Source organism: Scomber scombrus, chromosome 16, assembly GCF_963691925.1.
Source record: "Scomber scombrus chromosome 16, fScoSco1.1, whole genome shotgun sequence".
NCBI lineage: Eukaryota > Metazoa > Chordata > Actinopteri > Scombriformes > Scombridae > Scomber > Scomber scombrus.
Genome location: NC_084985.1, coordinates 1471640 through 1487530, shown reverse-complemented (window position 1 = coordinate 1487530; position 15891 = coordinate 1471640). Strand labels below are relative to the sequence as shown.

Sequence of the window (15891 nt, the reverse complement as noted above, 5' to 3'; positions counted from 1 at the left end):
ATGTAATGTTTTATTACTGTGAAATGAATAAATGAAATGATCAGTTATTAAGAGCTGAAAGTCTTTGGTATTGTTCGCCTCTGATGTTGAGCACGTTCAATCTTTCAATGCTTAACAAACTGTGTTCATGTTAATTTCCTACAATTGCTCTTTTAATAATAATGTGTTATATAGTCAAAGATTTTAAAAACTAAAAAGATAGAAAAAAACCTGAAAATGTTGTCTTATAAATCATGACTAAACTTTTATTACACTACCTTTTTCATGAAGATTAAACATTAAATTCTTCAGCTGTGTTTGATTCTGACTCTGAGTGAGACTCACTCTAACACAGTGATCCTGTTCTGACACTGTATCAACTAAATAATCTTCAAAATTATACTTACTTTAAATAACTAAAAGTATAATTATAGAGTTATTGCTGTAATAAGTGATGTCTTTTATGTCAAACCTCTGTTGTTTTGGTCTGAGTGCAGCTGTTGAGTCAGATCAGTTCCTCTCCAGCTGAGGGAGGTTTTTGTACGACGTTGTATCACTGTGTGAACGGGTAGCTCCAACCCTGCTGACAGTAGTAAACTCCTGAATTTTCAGCCTGAACTCCACTGATGGTCAGAGTGAAGTCAGTGCCTGATCCACTTCCACTAAAACGATCTGAAACTCCAGACTGACGGGTTGTAGCCCAATAAATCAGGAGCTTCGGAACTTCTCCAGTTTTCTGAAGGTACCAGTGTAGCCTGTTGGCACTATAAGTAGAACTGTAAACACTTTGACTGGCTTTACATGTGATGGAGACAGTCTGTCCTGGAGCAACAGAGTCAGATCCAGGAGACTGAGTCACGGTGATTTGTCCTGATGAACCTGGAAAACATGAAAAAGAGGAGAAGGCTTATTGAGACAAATCCAGCTTGGAGAAAGATGATCAACATGAAAACAGAAGAGTATCATTTCTTTAACATGGAGAATAGATGGAAGAAGGTAAATGCTGCTTGTTTCAGTGTTTCTCCATCACAGCAGAACATCATTGTGGTGAACCTGGTTGCATCCTGAAGCCAAGTTTTCAGCAGAGAGTCTCACCCTGAACAAGGAGCCCCAGGGTGCCCAGCAGTAGAGTCAGTGACATCATCATTGTGCTGGCGGCGTGTCAGTGGCTCTGAAAGGTCTGGACAGCCACTGATCAACACTGGCCTCTTAACGGCTGGGAGCAGAGAGGCAGGACAGATATGCAAACACACAGAGTCAGTCAACTGTAGCTGTCCTCAACATATCATGCTGTTTCCTCCTCACTGCTGGGACAACTCAACATTTACATCATCCTCATGTAGATTAACATAAAGCCTGAATGTGAATTCTCATTACACTCACTCTTGTGTTTGTTCTTCCATGTTTATCAGTTGGCTGAACTAAACTGGGATTGTTCCACAACTCTAAAAGGTTTGTGTTGTGTGTTGAGTCATTTTTCTATACTATCTGACAGCTAATATCTCAGGTCAATGAAGTTTGAGTAAATCAGTACAGCAAAACATTATTAAAATGTTGGAATGCAAATGTGTACATTCAATTTGTTTATGATGCTTATGCGTGTGTTGTGTACATAATTTCTTACATGTCGAAGGCAGAAAGGGAGATGGGATTGTTGCTCGCTAATGCCCAAAGAGAAGCATCAAAGGACGGGAGTGTTAGTGATAAAGAGGCATTGAGAAGTCTAGACAGAGTTTATCTACATAACAGAGATGTGTGTGCTCAAATACTTGTTTTAAAAACTTTTTTCACTTTTAAGCCAAAACTATTTTCAGTCTCTCCCTAACAATTTCAAACAGAAGGACATGTTAACTGCTTTCACATTAAAAATACATTCATATAAAAGTCAGGATTCATCAAAGTGGTATCTGATTAATAATGATCAGTTTAACTTCTGTGAGCTCTGTCAGTTGGGTTGTAAGTATTTAAATTCATGATCAAAATGTTTTGTGTTTTTTGCTGATTATTTATTAAACTTGAGGTTTGCAGCAGTGAAAATGATCAAATCCATCAAAGAAACAACAGTTTATTTCTCCTGAAAACTTTAAATACTTTTCTTCACCGTTGAACACTTGAAAGTATTTTTCAATTTTAAGGTGGATTTTTCCTTCTTCTTGTTTCAGCATCTGGAGGGCAACAGAGGAACACTGCACACCCTCCTGCTGCTGCAAACTGACATAACAAACAGAAGAATCACTGAAACTGAAACAAAACTAGCTGAACAAGACTGAATACACAGAGCAGAACCAGAACAAATGATCCAACAAAGACTTAAATACTGACTGAAATAATGGGGGAATGGGGAACAGGTGACCAGACACAGGTGCAGGCTGGGAGTGATTGGCTGGGAAAGACACTGGGAGCAGAGCAGGGCTGACGAACATGATGCAGGGCAGGTGTGCAGGGAAAGTGTGGAGGGAAAAGCTGAACAGAGTCAGACACACATACAACACAAAGACTAAAGAATAAGAATAAAACAGCATGAAGAAAGAGAACAGACCAACTAATAAAAGGCAACCAAAGTAATAATTCAGTCTTTCGTAAAAGAAAATAAGCCTTCTCCCTCACAGGTCCAGTCTTCACAAATAAAGTCTGAAGGCATCTGGTGGACAATAGTTACTAAGGAACATAAAGACAGCCTCTTAAGAGCAGGAGGGTCAAACAGGGAGTCCAAATCAGCCCACTGGATAACTTTGCAAACCATGAAAATTGCAGAGGAATAATTCCAATTTTTCAATAAAACACAACTGTAAAGGTTTATTTTCACTCAACTTTCACAGTCAAGGTTTCTGATCTGCCTGTGAACGTCCAACATCAGATAACTGACTTGTGATTCATATAAAACAAATACTTGAATGACTTTCTGAAACTGGCAGCTGCTCAGGATTTGACTCCTAATATTGATGCACTTGTGAAGGCTGAGAGGAGCAAGTTAAACTGTGAGGAGCCTACTTCATGTAAAATGCTGCTTCAGAGGTTTTTCCTCCCTGAACAGAAAACAATTCTCTGAAAGAAACAATGAATACATACTGTGGTCATATTTAAACATTTCAATCATGGCTGGATTTTCCATATGAGCAATCTGGTTGTGTTTTGTTTTGTTCGTTTTTGTTTGTTTTGGGGTTTTTTGTCGGTCTTCATAGAAATACAACTCATGGCTCACTCAGGTCAGTCTTTTTAAATTTACTTCAATGCAACTAAATAGTTTCCTTCAGTTTCTTTCAGGTCATCAGAACAAAGTTGTGACTGTGTTTATTTATTGTCATAATAGATTCACATTTGTTATTGTGTGTGTATATATAGTGTTCTAAGTGAATCGTGTGTGTGTGTGTGTGTGTGTGTGTGTGTGTGTGTGTGTGTGTGTGTGTGTGTGTGTGTGTGTTCAGTGAACTGTATCAGTCTCTGCAGTAGCTTCCAGCTGCAGCAGTCAGTTCAGTTTCGGTTCAGTCTGACTGAGGGAGGTTTTTGTACGACGCTTTTTCACTGTGTGAACACCCACTGACTGTTGATGCTATGATAACTCTGACAGTAATAAACTGCTGCATCTTCAGCCTGAACTCCACTGATGGTCAGAGTGAAGTCAGAGTTTGATCCACTGCCTGAAAAACGACCTGGAATCCCTGATTCTCCATAGGTAGCCCAGTAAATTAGAAGTTTAGGAGCTTCTCCATCTCTATGTTGGTACCAGGCCAAATAATGGATGGTGTTCAAAAGATTATGAACATCCTGACTGGTCTTACAGCTGATGGTTGCAGATTATGTAGAGGCAGATATGTATGCGGAGGGACTATGTAGAGGCAGATATGTGTGCATCATAGTAAAAGGAGACAACAACAAGTAAGACAAAAGGTCAACAGATGTACCAGTTGGGGATGTCGAAACAAGCCTGTGTAGGGAGTTTTTGCAATATTCATATCCCTAAAAGGAGGTTAGGAAGTCATCTTTAACAGAGAGTGTTAGGCTACCAGGAAACCAGATCTTGGCTGAATACGACAGATTGGCTTGACCTGGCACACACAGAATACCAAATGACGCCTATGTGCCAAACCAGTAATATAACTAGTCTGGAGAGGGGCTGAGGCGTGAGCTGTTTTCAATAGTCTTTGTTGATGTTTGCTGTGTTTAACGCATCTTCAATAAAGTCCCAGTTGGCTGTTCAACGACTTCTGTTCTCAGTCTCTTATTTTAATGGTTACTGAAGTAAAGTAATCAAGCAATTATCTTACAACGTCAACAGTAATCTCAAAACTCTATTTAGGTATCAAATATGTTTAATGTGATTTATATTTATTTATTTTGATATTTTCAGCTTGTTCAGCACTTTGGTCAAATGTGATTGTTTAAAATGTTCCATACAAATAAAGTTTGACTTGACTTGAGGTTTAATGTTGAAGGTCTTTGTCCACAGAGAACTTTGTACTGTGATATGTAATAAAATAAATGACAATAGGTTTGATAGATGTCAGTGTGTTTCAGCTGATGATGAATAAAAGGTTTGTCTTTGAGCAGATGATACAGGTTCATATTCTGCAGCTTCCTCATTGACTAAAACTTTAACAGGTCAACAATTATATTCAGGCTGCTTTTAGAGGAAATTGTTTTAAAATGTCATAAAAGTTGTTTTTATTTTCTAACACGTGCTGCAAGATGGAAACCACGAATATTTCCTTTGTTGATGTGAAATATTTTGAACAGACCATAAATTAAATCTTCAACTATAGTAGAAACATTTTAATCTGTCTTGTTTCTCCCTGTGACTGATCATGGTGACGTCTAATTCATTCCTCTTTTTGCTTCAGTATGTAGATATTAATGTCCATAGATGACTGTGTGTGTGTGTGTGTGTGTGTGTGTGTGTGTGTGTGTGTGTGTGTGTGTGTGTGTGTGTGTGTGTGTGTGTGTGTGTGTGTGTGTGTGTGTGTGTGTGTGTGTGTGTGTGTGTGTGTGTGTGTGTGTGTGTGTGTGTGTGTGTGTTCAGTGAACTGTATCAGTCTCTGCAGTAGCTTCCAGCTGCAGCAGTCAGTTCAGTTTCTGTTCAGTCTGACTGAGGGAGGTTTTTGTACGACGCTTTTTCACTGTGTGAACACAAGCTGACTGTTGATTTCATGATAACTCTGACAGTAATAAACTGCTGCATCTTCAGCCTGAACTCGACTGATGGTCAGAGTGAAGTCAGAGTGTGATCCACTGCCTGAAAAACGATCTGGAATCCCTGATTCTCGTTGATTAGCATACTTAATGAGCAGCTTAGGAACTTGTCCATATTTCTGTTGGTACCAGAATAGGTAGCTCCCACCATAAACTCTCTGACTGGTCTTACAGTTGATGGTTGCAGATCCTCCCAGTTCAGATCTCACTGCTGCAGACTGAGTCACTGTGATCTGGCCTCTGGACTCTGAGGATACAGAGACAAAAACATAAAGCAGCATCATGGTTTTGTGGGCTTCATTTCAGAGGGACGGATGTTCATAGAGGAGAGGAGTTTGATTCTCTGGACTTTACCTGTGAAGCAGCAGCAGAGGAGAGTCCAGATGAGGACGGAGATCAAAGTCATGTTTTTGATGAGGAGGATTTCTGTGGCTTCTGTTGTCATGAAGGACAGCTGTCAGTCATCCAGTGTTCAACTCTCAGGACTATAAACTCTCCCAGAGCACTGGAGCATGGTGCTGCTGATGCAAAGTGGCTCTCTATGGAAATGCTCTGACTGACTCCAACAGGGACTTGGATTACTCTGATGATGCTGTTTAATCAATGGATCAATCAACTTATCAGAGTATTGATTCATAATGTGTCAGTGATCATTTTATGTACATTTACTTTGATGACTGCAGACAGATTTTCAGTCAGTATATCTTCTGTCTGTTAATTTAATATTAAATTTTACTTTCAAACAAATGTAACAATATATATGTAAAAATGTGATTAACGGTTAAAAATTGTGGCACTTTTTAATTGGATATCATATAAAATTAATAGTTTTTTTTTCAAGCAGGAACTGTTTTTGTAGAGTTTGTTTGTGTCAAAGTCAGAGAGCCGTGTCTCTCTACAGTGAGAGGTTTTTGTACGACGGCTCAATGAGTTTGTATCACTGTGGTACACGTTCGGTGGAGGAACCAGACTGGAAGTTAACTGTAAGTACATTTAACTTCTAAATAATCTCAGATTCATCATTTATTATGTTTTCAGTCAATAAATTCAGGCTTTACTTCAATATTTTGGATTGTAGTTTTATAAATGTAATATGTTTGCAGTGATCACTACAGGCTTCACTGTGATACAGATACAAATACATCAGATGAAAAAACTCTTTAGTTACACAGAAATTATAATATAGACAGTTTCTACATTCTTATCATTTATATTGTTCTTTAAAAGTACAGCTGCTTATTGAAGACAATAACTTGACTCATAATTGTGTCCTTATTATCTGGAAGCATTTCATGTGTTTTACTCAGTCTTCCTCTCAGATTCATGAATTTAATGATAATTATTATTCTCACCATAGACAATGAATACCATAATATCTCTTGAGGTCATTTAAACACATGCTTATTTAGAAGGATTCATTTTCCAGCACTTAAAATATGTGCCAGTAGTGCAGTCTGTCTGTGTTGATGGTTCAGTATTGATAAATGTGTAAATGAGGAGAAAAAATTCATTTAAAACTCACACATGCTCAAGTAAAAGTGTTTAATTCTTTCTGTAATACATAACATTAAATGGTTTAACTCTGATGTTTAAGTGTGTTACTGAAACTAAAGTAGGAGTTTTCAGTTTGAAACTTTTTATCTTTAGTACTGAAACCTGTCTGTTGCCATGGTTCATCAGTGATGCATGTCTGTTGCCATGGTTACTGAGCTCAGAGAGGGAAGTGAAACACCGAAGAGCAGTTTGATCCAATCTGAGAAAGAGCAACAGAACCAGCAGCCTCCTCTGCTGTTACCAACAGGGTGGAGTTTATTTTCTCTTTGTATGAACTTTCTTCATGTTGTCTCTCTGTCTCCTCCTCCAGTGGGTCGAGTCGCCCCCACCCTGACGGTGCTGCCCCCCTCCAGCCAGGAACTGCAGCAGGGGAAGGCCACGCTCACGTGTCTGGCCAACAAGGGCTTCCCCTCAGACTGGAGTCTGGCCTGGAAGGTGGACGGCAGCAGCAGCAGCAGCAGCAGCTGGGAGCAGAGCAGGAGCCCCGGGGTGCTGCAGCAGGACGGCCACTACAGCTGGAGCAGCACCCTGAGGCTCACTGCAGACCAGTGGGGGAAGGTGGGCTCTGTGACCTGTGAGGCCACCCAGGGCTCCCAGTCTCCACTCTCAGAGACACTGAGGAGAGACCAGTGTTCCCAGTCCTGACCTGACTCACTGGGACTCTGCTACTGCTCTCACTCTGATCTCTTCAACTCAGTTTTTTTCTCCCTCTGTCTCTTTAAATGTTGCAGTAATGATGTTTCTTGCTTTTTGATTTTAATATTTCAAGAAAAATAAAGACGTGTTCATCAAATCAATGATATTTGCAGCTTTATTATTATTATAATGATCATATTAATCTCTCTTAATGATAGCAGTGTTTCCATTAAATGTACAAAAACTGATCTCTCCTCAATATAAATGGACATACCAGGCAGTCAGGTAACACATGGTGTCCTTCACATCTGTCTGCTGGTTGTCTATATACCAGTATGCTGAAAATTATTATGTACACAACACACGCATAAGTATCAATAAAACATTGGACGTCCTCATTTGCATTACCTTTTACAAACGGGTCTTGTTTCTAAGAACTGTACAAGTGTTCTCTTTCTTTTTCAAATTGACAGTACGGTACACTTTTATAACATCTGCCTCACAATTAAGGATGCTCAAGATTAACAACAATGAGTTATAGTGCAATATGAAAAACTACTGCCAGGCAGCAGATGTGCTCTTTCAGCAGCAGGTATAGGCTCCACAAAATGCAGTTTCTATATAATGAACAATAAAAACTAAATTAAACTTCCACAAATGTGTCTTTCATAACTGCTTCCATGCTGCTGTAAACACACACGAGTCTCACTGTTATTATTACTGACCAGCGTCTGTTATCGCCTTTGAACAAGTGGAACTGTTAGTTTCAAGACTTTGCTCACCACTCTTGGAGCTATTCACTCGAGATGAATCTGGATACGAGGCGGCGAATACTAAATTGTCCGTCTCTCTTGTAAAACCAGTAGTGTTTCCAAACTTTAGATTTATAGTTGGCTGGTGTGTGTGTGTTTGTTCTGCCTCCACCATCCTCAACGCATGCAGGAGTATGTTGTAATGCAGCCCTCACCTATACTGCTCAGCATCTGCTCTGTAACGTAAGGTAACGTAGGAGGAATAGTCCGAAATATTAAATGATTGTGTGGGTCGTATTTCTAAATAAAGGCATAAAACATCTAATAATTAAATGGATCGGATTTTATCTATACACGGATGTAAAAACCGATGCATCTCGATGTCATCCCAAAATTACATTTATTCACAGCTGCTCTACAGATGCACTCACATTGTGCCCGTGCATGTCTGTGTATCGGTACGAATATGGTCAATCTTCCCATCCCTAATGTACAGAAAGCTGAGGTGTGGTGGGCCTGGATGTAAAACCTGACAGAGAGCAGGAGAAGTGTAGTAAGAGTCTCTGTTTTGACCAGCGCCAGCCTTAACCTTTGTCTACTGATATTTGTCTCTGACTCTGAGTGAGACTCACTCTAACACAGTGATCCTGTTCTGACACTGTATCAACTAAATAATCTTAAAAATTATACTTACTTTAAATAACTAAAAGTATAATTATAGAGTTATTGTTGTAATAAGTGATGTCTTTTATGTCAAACCTCTGTTGTTTTGGTCTGAGTGCAGCTGTTGAGTCAGATCAGTTCCTCTCCAGCTGAGGGAGGTTTTTGTACGACATTGTATCACTGTGTGATCGGGTAGCTGCCACTCTGCTGACAGTAGTAAACTCCTGAATCTTCAGCCTGAACTCCACTGATGGTCAGAGTGAAGTCAGTCCAACGTGTAACCACACTTCCACTAAAACGATCTGAAACTCCAGACTGACGGTTTGCAGTTTGATAAATCAGGAGTTTAGGAGCTTCTCCAGATTTCTGAAGATACCAGTGGAGGTAGCTACTAACCCTTGAACTGGTTTTACATCTGATGGAGACAGTCTGTCCTGGAGCAACAGAGTGAGATCCAGGAGATTGAGTCAGGATGATTTGTCCTGATGAACCTGGAAAACATGAAAAAGAGCAGAAGGCTTATTGAGACAAATCCAGCTTGGAGAAAGATGATCAACATGAAAACAGAAGAGTATCATTTCTTTAACATGGAGAATAGATGGAAGAAGGTAAATGCTGCTTGTTTCAGTGTTTCTCCATCACAGCAGAACATCATTGTGGTGAACCTGGTTGCATCCTGAAGCCAAGTTTTCAGCAGAGAGTCTCACCCTGAACAAGGAGCCCCAGGGTGCCCAGCAGTAGAGTCAGTGACATCATCATTGTGCTGGCGGCGTGTCAGTGGCTCTGAAAGGTCTGGACAGCCACTGATCAACACTGGCCTCTTAACGGCTGGGAGCAGAGAGGCAGGACAGATATGCAAACACACAGAGTCAGTCAACTGTAGCTGTCCTCAACATATCATGCTGTTTCCTCCTCACTGCTGGGATAACTCACTGTCATTTGTAGCCGATACCTCAGATTTTTACATGACTATAAATAATGTAGACATGCTGATGATATTGAAGGTTTGTTTTGTTGAATCAGGTGGAGTTTATATACAGACCTTGTTGGTCAAATGCTGAGTATTACCTGATGAAGACGTCATGTCAAAACATCGTAGCTGCTCTCAATAAAACATTTGTTAGAGAATAATTCAGGGAGATTATTCTTAATAATAATAATAATAATAATATTTGTGTTATACAGCGCCTTTTACAGACTCAAAGACACTTTACATACAGAAACCAAAAAACTAAGCAGAGGAAGAGAAATGTTTATGGAAAAGAAAAGTTTTGAAGTCAGATTTGAATGTAGAAAAGGAAGGGCAGTCATGGAGAGATTGAAGGAGAGACTTCTAAAGCTTGTGGGCCGTGGCACTGAAGGACCGGCCTCCCAAAGTGGACAGTTTGGTGCGTGGGACGGTGAGGAGGTTGCAGTTTGAGGACCTGAGAGACCAAGAGGGAGAGTAGGGAGTGGGGCGTTCACTAACATAGAGGGGAGCCAGGTTAAGCAGGGCTTTAAATGTTTGAAGTAGGATTTTGAATGTTATCGGGGACAGGACCGGTAACCAGAGCAGCTGGGAGAGGATGGGGCAGATTTGAGGATTCTGGCTGCTGAGTTCTGAATGTATTGAAGTGTTTGAATGGTTTTTGCTGGGAGACCAATGAAGAGGGAGTTACAATAATCAATACGTGACATGATGAAGGCTTGAACCAGAGTTTGAGAATCAGAGTTGGATAGGAATTGGCAGAGGCGTGCGATGTTACAGAAGTGAAAGAAAGGTGTCTTGGTGAGGGACTTAATATGTGCATCAAAGGTGAGAGCTGGGTCAAAGAGTCGGCTAAGATTCCTTACTACTGGTGCAGAGGTGAGTGATACACTGTCAGTTGTTAGAGTGGAGAGTTTTGGAAGTGAGGAATTGGAGCCAATGAGAAGTACTTCTGTTTTGTCAGAGTTTAGATTGAGGAAGTTTTCGTGCATCCAGCGTTTTAAATCAGATAGACAGTCAGTTAGAAGACAGGAAGGAAAATCTGTGGGGGAATGTGAGCTGAAGTAGAGTGTTGATGTTAAAGCAGCTGATATAATATTCAAACATACAGTAGAAACACAACTTCATGGAATATCAAAAGAATAGAATTACGTTAGGGTTATCTAACAATATATCACAAGGAATATGTGCACTCACACCTAACTGTATGTAGACTCTCATTACTCTGTTATTTAACCCTCACATACTGTTCATATTCTGACCCCTTTACACCAGTTCACAAAATTCCCCATTATTCATTCATGAATGTTTGATTAATCCTAAATGAAGCTGTCAGAGAGCAGACACAGTGTATTATATTTGTTTATGGGAAGGAAAAGGTTTACAACTACAATATGAGATACAACTGCTATGCAACTGAAAGCTGAAATTACATTTTTTAATACACATAGGTCAAAGAAAAGTGCTGGAGAGTCAATCTTAAAATAACTGAGTGATCAGGAGAGGCTTAAATAATGGCTTGATTGCTGATGTGGAGTGCCTGAGTGCCCAGCTGAACAGAGTAGACTGATGAGGTGGGTGTGTCTGACTGGCAGAGGGAAGCAGAGGTGGGCTGAATGGAAAAGTACAGAGTAGCAGAGCGACTAGACCGGCAAAATATAGATGTGACAATATGAGGTAACATACAAGAAACATGGAGGTAAAACTCTACAAGAAAATGTTTCAATTTAGAGCTGAAAGCATTAAACATATTTACATTTCCACTAACAGCTACAAAATGAATCTGTCTTGGTGGCAGTGAAATCAAGTTATTTGATCATTTTCACTGCTGCAAAGCTCCAGTTTAATGAATAATCAGCAAAAAATTACAAGGCAAAACATTTGGATCATACATTTTAACACAGTTCAACTAAAACACCTCAAAGAAGTTAAATTGATAATTATTAATCTGATATCACTTTAATGAATCCTGACTTTTATATGACTGTATTTTTAATGTTAAAGCAGTTAACATGTCCTTCTGTTTGAAATTGTTAGGGAGAGACTGAAAATGTTTTCTGCTTAAAAATGAAAAAACTAAAACAAGTATTTGAGCACACACATCTCTGTTATGTAGATAAACTCTGTCTAGACTTCTCAATGCCTCTTTAGCACTAACACTCCCATCCTTTGATGCTTCTCTTTGGGCATTAGCGAGCAACAATCCCATCTCCCTTTCTGCCTTCGACATGTAAGAAATTATGTACACAACACACGCATAAGTATCAATAACAAACTGTACGTACACATTAGCTTTCCAATTTTTTAATATTCTCTTGCTGTACTGATTAAAGCAAACTTCATTATTCTGCCTTTATAACATTATATGTGCATTTCTAGCTAAACTTTTAAATGCAGCTTTAACTTTATATCTAACTTCCAAACTGTCTATTACTAATGAATCTGATCAGATACTGTGAAGTGAATTCTTTGTTATACTCTCAGGCCAGCGCCATGATGAACCCATTAGCAGAACAAACCTCTACTGTAACTCCTTCATTCCTTCTGCTGTCAGGCTGCTTAATGCAGATGGTAGTCATTGAAATGTAGAACACCTTCTTTAAAGATGCTGTTTGTTTACACAGAGCAAAGATTCATTGAATTAGAGATTTCAGTTCAATCTGTGGACATTCATGTTTCATATATAGTAAGTTTGTTGTGTGTGTGGACATCAGTGGAGCTGACTCTGATAGATGTTGCTGTGGTTTTAATGGTCTGACTGGGATTCTTCACTGGAACTGTTCTCTTTATCTGAGGAAACTTTCAGGTTGTTGAGGTTAAAGGAAAACTGATAGAGACACTATGAACATTATATATATTGTGTGTGTGTGTGTGTGTGTGTGTGTGTGTGTGTGTGTGTGTGTGTGTGTGTGTGTGTGTGTGTGTGTGTGTGTGTGTGTGTGTGTGTGTGTGTGTGTGTGTGTGTGTGTTCAGTGAACTGTATCAGTCTCTGCAGTAGCTTCCAGCTGCAGCTGTCAGTTAAGTTTTTGTTCAGTCTGACTGAGGGAGGTTTTTGTACGACGCTTTTTCACTGTGTGAACACATACTGACTGTGGATTTCATGAAGACTCTTACAGTAATAAACTGCTGCATCTTCAGCCTGAACTCCACTGATGGTCAGAGTGAAGTCAGAGTTTCTTCCACTGCCTGAAAAACGACCTGGAATCCCTGATAGTCGCTCGTCAGCTGCCTTAATTAATAATTTAGGAGCTTCTCCATCTCTCTGTTGGTACCAGGCTAAATTCCACGTATTATAAACACTCTGACTGGTCTTACAGTTGATTGTTGCAGATCCTCCCAGTTCAGATCTCACTGCTGCAGGCTGAGTCACTGTGATCTGGCCACTGGACTCTGAGGATACAGAGACAAAAACATAAAGCAGCATCATGGTTTTGTGGGCTTCATTTCAGAGGGACGGATGTTCATAGAGGAGAGGAGTTTGATTCTCTGGACTTTACCTGTGAAGCAGCAGCAGAGGAGAGTCCAGATGAGGACGGAGATCAAAGTCATGTTTTTGATGAGGAGGATTTCTGTGGCTTCTGTTGTCATGAAGGACAGCTGTCAGTCATCCAGTGTTCAACTCTCAGGACTATAAACTCTCCCAGAGCACTGGAGCATGGTGCTGCTGATGCAAAGTGGCTCTCTATGGAAATGCTCTGACTGACTCCAACAGGGACTTGGATTACTCTGATGATGCTGTTTAATCAATGGATCAATCAACTTATCAGAGTATTGATTCATAATGTGTCAGTGATCATTTTAAGGTGGTTTGGGATTCATGTGTATTGACAGCAGAATGTAATTTGTTCTATTTAAATGTATTACCACAAACACTTAATATGAATTCAATAAAATTAACATATGTTAAATAAAATTACATATATATGAAATGCGTATAACTGTGTTGTTGTCAGTTGTCAAATTACGTTAAAAATGTGACAAACAAGAGTCTAATTTTAGTGAGTTTGTTTGTGTCAAAGTCAGAGAGCCGTGTCTCTCTACAGTGAGAGGTTTTTGTACGACGGCTCAATGAGTTTGTATCACTGTGGTACACGTTCGGTGGAGGAACCAGACTGGATGTTGGAAGTAAGTCAAATGTTTAAAATATTTATCATTTCAACAGATCATTTAATTGTTTTTCTTTATATTAGACAGTTTTTTTGCGTCCACTTTCATGTCAAACTGTTTTTTATACATAATTTGCACTTAGAGACAAAGACCACTTTTGCATTTAAAACTCAGAAACTTGCTGTAAAGAAAATAAAACATTAATTTAGACGATAAATCATTAATTTAACAACTTTGACAGTAAAGTTACATTTTTAGAGCTTGTAGTTTTAGTTCAGGGTTCAAAGTCAGAGAGCCGTGTCTCTCTACAGTGAGAGGTTTTTGTACGACGGCTCAATGAGTTTGTATCACTGTGGTTCACGTTCGGTGGAGGAACCAGACTGGATGTTGGAAGTAAGTTTCTGCTCAAATGATAAATACAATATTGTAAAATAGTGTTTTCAATTAAGCTTTTGAATGCTTACAGTAGATAAATATATCATTTTTATTCTGCACTTTTAGTATTCATGTTGTATTTCTCCTTCTTTACCATGGAGGATAACTCAGAGCAGCTTCACTAAACGGTTCTTTACACATTCCTGTCATACTGAAATTTAATAACTTGACATGTAGAAAAGATGAAGATTTAGATGCATTTTAAAGTGATTTTCTAAGAATCATTTTTAATTGTAAGATTCAGTTTTTTACCATTGATTGGAATATAATGTGTTCAAATGAAATGAAGCAGAGTGATGATAACAATGGGTGTTTGAAAATGTGCCGAATTTCTGATCTCTGTATTGTTTCAAATGTAGTTTGAAGTCATTTGAACAGTTTGCTAAGTGATGTTTGAAATCAGCTGGTGGTCAGTTCATCTTCTGTGTTTGGTGATGTTTCCAGTGAGTGTTGTAATGTAATGCTTTGTTAACATTTTTCATGATTTTGACGAGAAAGTTGTGAAATCTTCTTGTTTTATTTGCAGTGTAGTTTGATATATTTCAGGTCAAACTGTACGATGATTCTTTCTGTGCTGATCTGCATGAGAGGTTTCTTAAAAGGAAGTGAAACAATGTGTGAGTGAGTGACTGGTGGAGCAGAAAAAGCATCTGACACAAACTCCTTAAAGGGGAAAATCCACTCTCACACAGTAAAGGTGTCCAAGTGTCTGGTGTTTGACAGCTGTGTGGTCCCTGTCCTCTAATGTGATTGGTGTCTCCTAGGTGATGTCCGTCCCACCCTGACGGTGCTGCCCCCCTCCAGCCAGGAGCTGCAGCAGGGGAAGGCCACGCTCACGTGTCTGGCCAACAAGGGCTTCCCCTCAGACTGGAGTCTGGCCTGGAAGGTGGACGGCAGCAGCAGCAGCAGCAGCAGCAGCTGGGAGCAGAGCAGGAGCCCCGGGGTGCTGCAGCAGGACGGCCACTACAGCTGGAGCAGCACCCTGAGGCTCACTGCAGACCAGTGGAGGAAGGTGGGCTCTGTGACCTGTGAGGCCACCCAGGGCTCCCAGTCTCCACTCTCAGAGACACTGAGGAGAGACCAGTGTTCCCAGTCCTGACCTGACTCACTGGGACTCTGCTACTGGTTTTACTCTGCTACTGCTCTCACTCTGATGTCTTTAACTCTCTCTGTCTCTTTCTGTCTATTTCTCTCTTCACAATCATCACATTTCTCAAGTGTGTTATTTTTTTGCTTGCAGTAATTCTGATATTCTCTGTATGTTAAAACAATAAAGACATATTAATCAAATCATTTGTCTCGATGCATCTTATTACAATAATAACTTACATCATAAGTCCCTTTTTTATTATTTACAGAAGATCAATTAAATGGACTTTGTTTGTCTCGGGGTCACAGAATTAATCAGAATTAATAGTTTTATTAAATAATTAATAGTATGTAAAGTGCTCCACTAGACGCAGTAAAACACTAGACCTGTGCTACTGCTCAGTAAAAAATGCATTCAAATCCATCGCCCTCCCACCTCTTGGCTCTTCAGATCACAACTGTGTGCACCTCATCCCCTCATAGTCCACTGCCCTTAAGAGGGGTAAGGTACTGACTGTTAGG

The 15891-nt window shown here is 39.7% G+C and overlaps 6 gene segments (V, D, J or C); 2 read left to right on the top strand and 4 right to left on the bottom strand.

The window, feature by feature from the left end:
* Positions 1–532: 532 nt before the first annotated feature.
* LOC133996261 (immunoglobulin kappa variable 4-1-like) lies at positions 533–1126 on the bottom strand. The segment is given in 2 exon segments: positions 533–858; positions 1075–1126. Coding segments are annotated over 2 exon segments (378 nt in total).
* Positions 1127–3498: 2372 nt separating this feature from the next.
* Positions 3499–5609, bottom strand: LOC133996794 (Ig kappa chain V-III region MOPC 63-like). The segment is given in 3 exon segments: positions 3499–3769; positions 5095–5413; positions 5521–5609. Coding segments are annotated over 3 exon segments (642 nt in total).
* A 214-nt stretch (positions 5610–5823) lies between these two features.
* LOC133996793 (Ig kappa-b4 chain C region-like) lies at positions 5824–7513 on the top strand. The segment is given in 3 exon segments: positions 5824–5864; positions 6118–6149; positions 7031–7513. Coding segments are annotated over 3 exon segments (408 nt in total).
* A 1435-nt stretch (positions 7514–8948) lies between these two features.
* LOC133996266 (immunoglobulin kappa variable 2D-29-like) lies at positions 8949–9530 on the bottom strand. The segment is given in 2 exon segments: positions 8949–9262; positions 9479–9530. Coding segments are annotated over 2 exon segments (366 nt in total).
* A 3275-nt stretch (positions 9531–12805) lies between these two features.
* On the bottom strand, positions 12806–13324 carry LOC133996792 (Ig kappa chain V region 3547-like). The segment is given in 2 exon segments: positions 12806–13128; positions 13236–13324. Coding segments are annotated over 2 exon segments (375 nt in total).
* A 499-nt stretch (positions 13325–13823) lies between these two features.
* LOC133996291 (Ig kappa-b4 chain C region-like) lies at positions 13824–15524 on the top strand (the record flags this gene model as incomplete). The annotated part of the segment is given in 2 exon segments: positions 13824–13863; positions 15045–15524. Coding segments are annotated over 2 exon segments (375 nt in total), but the record flags the coding sequence as incomplete, so codon positions are not given.
* Positions 15525–15891: the final 367 nt, after the last annotated feature.